Source organism: Urocitellus parryii, chromosome 10 (genome assembly GCF_045843805.1).
Source record: "Urocitellus parryii isolate mUroPar1 chromosome 10, mUroPar1.hap1, whole genome shotgun sequence".
In the NCBI taxonomy this organism is placed as follows: Eukaryota; Metazoa; Chordata; class Mammalia; order Rodentia; family Sciuridae; genus Urocitellus; species Urocitellus parryii.
Genome location: NC_135540.1, coordinates 108,676,162 through 108,682,161, shown reverse-complemented (window position 1 = coordinate 108,682,161; position 6,000 = coordinate 108,676,162). Strand labels below are relative to the sequence as shown.

Below are 6,000 nucleotides of genomic sequence, written 5' to 3'. Positions count from 1 at the left end.
CGCTTAAGGTCTTTTGTCCAATTGCTTTTACTGATTTTCACTTAATTCAAGCAATGCTTGCTCCCGCAGAACTCCAACTTACGGGTGAACAGACATAAGACCCTCTGGATGTTTCAGGCTCCTGTTCGGGGTCACCAACACGAATTAACATGCTGGCAATTTAAGAAAAAAAAAAGTGTTTCTTACTAGAAACTAGAAGGAAAGCGGGACTTGCCTCAGACTTGCCCTAGAAAAATGATTCCCTGCCTAGACCTGCTGCTTCATCCCTTTTCTCCCTCACCTCCCATCCGGGGAGCTACTTGGCAAGGGAGGGAGGAAAAGTGGGGAAGCGAGTTGAAAAAGTTGGTCATCCTCTCTGTATCTTCTTTATACAGAGAAACACTGCACTAAATCAGATGTGCTGCTAAGTCACCAACCAAGGAGTCTTGCTTCTTAGACTCCTCAAATACGTCTTGAGTTTCCTCTGACCCTTTTCTGCCAGTCTAGGGCTCTCCCACTCCCCTTCTCCAGCAGCCATCCCCCTCCCTTCCACAAGCCAGGAAAAAACCGCGTCTAGACCCCCTTGTTCTAGGACCTCTGTGACTCTCAAGGGAAGATGCAAATCACGGACAGCCTTAGCCCAATCACTGAAAGTCGAGTTTAAAAAAACAGATTGATGGCAAGAAAGCAAGGAAGAACAGAGCTACCGCCAATGCACGAGGAAAACCACATATACACATCAAATAGAATCCCCTGCTTGGAGACAGCAGGTTGCCTCCGACTACCCGAGGAACGCGGAGCTCCTCAAACAGGAACTTTAAAGGGATTGTTATCTGTTGCCTGTTCCACTAGGAATATTGTTTGCAAGGCACAAGGTGTCTTTTGGTAGTGAGCACCCTTTGCGCATGCGCAGATCCACTCGGGAATTACTGCCCAGCCGCCGACTAAGTTGCATTCCTTGAATCTTCGCAGAAAAGACAATTCTTTAATCAGAGTTAGTAATGTGGACAGTACAAAATAGAGAGAGTTTGGGGCTTCTCTCTTTCCCTGTGATGATTGCCATGGTCTGTTGTGCACACAGGTGAGCTGCCTTTGTTGAATCTCTTTTCTCTCTCTCTCTGTGATAATTTCTTTTTACATGCCTGCTGAATTGTGTATCTTGTTATTTGGGGGTAGGTGTGCCTGCATCTTTTTATGTCTGCTTTCAGTTTGTGCTCATTTTGAATACGGTCTCTATCTACTTCTTCCCTTCAGCGCCAATGAACCCAGCAACATGTCATACGTGAAAGAGACAGTGGACAGATTGCTCAAAGGATATGACATTCGCTTGCGACCGGACTTTGGAGGTAATGCTTCATTCCTTTTCAACCTGTAACCCATCCCTAGTTCACCTTTTCTGTCAAAGATAAGTGCAAAAATAAAAAATGTCATTTTCGTGAGCATGCACTATGCTTTGGACACACACACACACACACACACACACACGACTTCGGATCTCAGGTAGATGAATCCCCACTCTGAGCCGACCTCCCTCCGGCCGACACACCCTCTGCATAGTCACTGCATCACGCGTGTGTCCACACCTGTTTTCCCAGGCTGTCCCCCACGAGAAGGTTGGGGGGGGAGGGAGGGAGCCTGTTCAGAATGTAGTAAGAGCTGTGAATCCCCCCCCCTCCTCCAGCCAACTGCCACTCAGAGAATATGCCCTTAATATGGTCCCGACTCCCCGCAGGGCCCCCAGTGGACGTAGGCATGCGGATCGATGTCGCCAGCATAGATATGGTCTCCGAAGTGAACATGGTGAGTGGCCTCGCGACGGGCCCGGCTGCCCGGCTTACGCAGATGTGAAATGGACAGATCCCCGCGTCCTCTGCGTTTCATTGGCGGTCACCTAGCCCCTGGCCCCGGGGGTCCCACTCCGCGCGTGCTCCCCACTCCAGCACACACACCCGGTTGCCCCAGGGTTTGTATTTTCGACACACACTGGCTACTGCGGTGTTCCAGAGGAAACGTGCTCGGCACTATTTTGGGAAGGACGGGTGACTGTTGCGCCGGCAGATTGGCTGGGGCGGAGTCTGAGCTTTACTTTAGCAGGGTTTCCCGGCGAGTGGAGATGTGGAGGGCACCATCTGCTGGCGACCAGGCAGCCTGCACTAGGGCCCCGGACCGGTGGTCCGCAAGCCTTCACCTTGCCAGGCACCATTCGCACAGCCCCATTAGACTGCTGGCCCGGACGCTTGGAGACTCCACCACCGGGCACACAGTCGTAGTTTCAGAGCGTTGCCTGCCTCCTTCAGGCTCTAGCACACCGTGAGGCAGGAGCAACAGGCTGAAATAACGGTCCGTGCTTCCTAACATAAGGAGTGCCCAAGCCTACTCCAGGGGAGGGCTTGTATTGTTCCCATGCTGGGGTTGATGAATTTATCTTGCTGCATTTTCCAAATTTGAAACACAGTGGGTCGAGTTATATTGCTTTGCTTTACTCTAGACGCCTAAGTGCAATTGTAGAAAAAGCTCCATGATTAAAGGGACTGTGGAGAGGTGGAGAGCGATGATAACAGTACAATCGCTCCATTTCAAAGGGGTCAACATTATTCATTTCTTTTTCTTTCTCTTTTCTGAAGCAGTTGCAAAATGCTTCAAATCATAGCTGCTGCTTCATTTGTTGGCTATTTGCAACCACTCTGGGTAGCAGTTTTTCTAGTTACAGTGAGTTCAGAAGGAAATGCCTGTTGCTTTTCTAGAATACACTATCCAAAGAACAGCTAGATCTATGTGAACAAAATGTCATTTTTATTCCACTGGAGAGAAAAAAAAATGGCAGCAGAAATTTAGACATCCTGAATAATTTAAAGGCTAAAACCTTTTAGAATTTTTATTTCTCTGTAGCTGTAATGGCCATTGGGTTATCTTTTATTTCATTCCTTGTGTCATTTTATGTTAATATACCAACATTTAAGAATTTTTCTTTTTATTTGTTGGTTATATCAGGAAGAAACAAATGTGTTTATATCCTATTGAATAGGTTTAGAATAAAAGTGTGGTTATTATATTTCTGTATTTTATAGTTGCAACTGACTCTGCTTTATATAGTTTATTTAAAATACTATTTTAAATTGTTTCTGATTATTTAAAACGATATTTTCAAATGTCTTTCACTGTTTGCTGGAAAAAGAAACCCAATTTTTGAAATTTATTGCACACAAGAGAATGTTTTTTGACTTGGCAAAGATTTTTAACAGATTTACTTATTAATTTTGTTTACATACATGCTAAAACTAGAAAGCAACTCAAAACACACTATTTACATATACTCAGAGAAATGTGATCATGGGTAAACATATATAAAACTGGACGAGTTAGACAATGAGTTTAACAAGTTATGCCATTTGGAGAGATGATGATATTTTCTTTTTAAGTCACTTATCTTGGCACCTTGTAAGCATCCACATAGATAATTCATAAAATAAAATATTCAGAAAGCTAAAAAGGCAAGCATTGCCTTTGCCAGTTGTCTACCTTAGTATACAGAGTACCATGCCTTTCAGAATTTCTAAAGATATATAATTCTCTTGGTCAGGACTCGGGGAATAGTTCAGTGCCACAGCATTTGCTGAGCGTGTGCAAGGTCCTGGATTCCATTCCCAGCACCTGAAAAATTTAAAAAACCAATAAATTCTGTTACTATATTTATAAACACTCTTCCTTCTTGTTATTTTTAAAAATTCTCAACTGAATTGGTAAGTTGCTGATAACCAAAACAACCATCATAACAAAAAAGCTCTGTATTATCAGTTGTTCAACCAAATTCATAACAAGCTAAAAGATTGAATATAATTGCAGTAGCACAGGATATTTCCTTTTAATTACTGAATAATAGAGTATGTTTATTCACTATACTGTTATATATGCACTTGGTTTTTAAGTATTCATTCAATAGATAAAGCTTGAAAATATACTAAAATACCTATCACTTCTTCATAATGCTTTTAAGAGACATGATAGGAAAAATAGAAATTACCGAAAGTTAGAAAATATAAAATATTTATTTATTTATTTATTTATTCTTCCTTGTTTCTACTTTTAATGAGAGATACCAACAGGATCCAGGGTTTATTTTAGCCTTTCATCTATAACAAAGCATTCAAATAAATAGAATGGAAATAACTTTAAGAAAAATGGAAATGGAGAGGAATTTTTTTAAGGATCGAGTGCTCTACATAAATACAACCTAGATGGTTAGACCTCTGCCACTAAGGAAGATAATTGTCTATAACATGCTTTGATTTTTAGACCATGAAAGTAGGATTAAAAGTTTGTGGGAAATAAGACTCATTGCTTTTAATTAAGATGTTTCAGAATGCCGATACGCAGTAAAATTTGTAGTCCTTTAATAGGAAATTATCCCCCAAATTAAGGGAAAACAAGAATGAACAAGACTACAATAAAATAGTTTTTAAGTAAGTTAAATACATTAGTCAATCATTGCCCATTTTTATTCATTATTATTATTTCCCATTCCATGACTGAGGAAATTACATAATTGTGCGTTAAATTAATGGGTTTGAGAACTAGGTTCTACTAATTTTTGTCCTTTTCCTGTGCTACTCTAAGTAAAATATAACTCCAGATTGGTTTAAAGCATTCTGTCTTTTAAAGACTAACAATTTGTTTTAAACACTAACATCATAACAATAATACTTTCTGACTCATGTCCTTTAGGATATAAAATGTTTTTTCCCAAAGTATGGAAAATAAAAAGAGACTTTGTAGCCAAGAATCTCCACATTCAAAAATCAACAACATAAATCAAAACAGCATGATATTCCATCAATATGTACATTTTTTTGTTTCTATGAATCAATTAAAATAAATTTAACTTAAATAAAAAAACAATAATTACCTTAAAATCATTGATTCTGAGCAGTATATACAAAAACTTTGAAGCATTATTCTAAGGTAGAAAAAATATATACTTGAAAGCAAGACTTCTTTTCACATAATAATATTGATTAAATTAGGAAGAAGTTTTTCTCACATCCTGGTCTGCAGTGTTTGTGATATCAATTACATACCATTGTCATTTTTTAAACTATCATCTTAAAAACTACTGTGATTTCCATTTATTATTTATTAAACTCTTCAAAACTTTTTAAACAACTTCTGGCTATGCTTCTCCCCAACCCCACGTACAACAGACTAGAGATGAACAAGGGGCAAAAGGAGACAAGAGCTCGCAGAAATTAACCTCAAAGGAACCACTAACTATGAGCCAAGTAGAACACAGATAGCCTTAGGCAAGTTTTCTCTTTGAGTAGTGGTTTGGGGATATATGATATAGACAACATGCAAACAAACAGTTGAAATCTTGAACTTCAAATTCCAATAACTGGTTATTCCTCCTTATTCAAGAGTCAGATCCTCATCATTAAGTAGTGTTCCAACCACAGCTCTCTGTTCTTGATCTAAGGATACTGTCATCCAAGTGCTGCCCCCCAGGAGACTTTCAAAGGAGTCAGCCAAAGTTATTTACCCTAAGAGACAGCCATCATGTATTCATTGTTTCATTCCTTTTTTTTTTCAACCATGGGTGGATACAACAGTGAATGCTCTTACAGGTATTAGAATTAATAACAACAACAACAAGATAACTAATGCTAAAATGAGCCAATTTTAATAAATAAGGCCCAAAAGAAAGAAAAAATTAACTTATCAAATACACACTTAAATTCCACCAAGTTACTATTTATAGGTTTCTATGGTTCAGTCATGTTTATTACCACCATAGTAACTCAAAACAGTAACCCCTTATAAGAATTCTGCTACCCCACACCCTTTCCTTTAATTCAGTGCTTCTCGATATTTAATGTATACCTGCATCACTCTGAGATCTTGTTAAAATGAAAATTCTGAACTAGTGGTCTGGTGTGGGTCCTGATATTCTGCATTTCTTCTGGGTGATGTCTGTTGCTAGAATGTGGACAGTATTTTGAGTGTCAGGGTTGTGATATGTTATTCTAA

General features: G+C 39.5%; 1 protein-coding gene across 2 annotated transcripts in view; it reads left to right on the top strand.

Annotated features, from left to right (window-relative positions):
* Positions 1 to 980: 980 nt before the first annotated feature.
* The window catches only part of Gabrb1 (gamma-aminobutyric acid type A receptor subunit beta1), a 379,104-nt gene continuing 374,084 nt past the window's right edge, over positions 981 to 6,000 (top strand). For both annotated transcript variants that reach the window (XM_026386524.1, XM_026386515.2), the window contains exons 1-3: positions 981 to 1,060; positions 1,234 to 1,325; positions 1,712 to 1,779. In XM_026386524.1, the coding sequence (XP_026242309.1) occupies positions 981 to 1,060; positions 1,234 to 1,325; positions 1,712 to 1,779 (240 nt within the window). The remainder of the gene's footprint in view (positions 1,061 to 1,233; positions 1,326 to 1,711; positions 1,780 to 6,000) is intronic.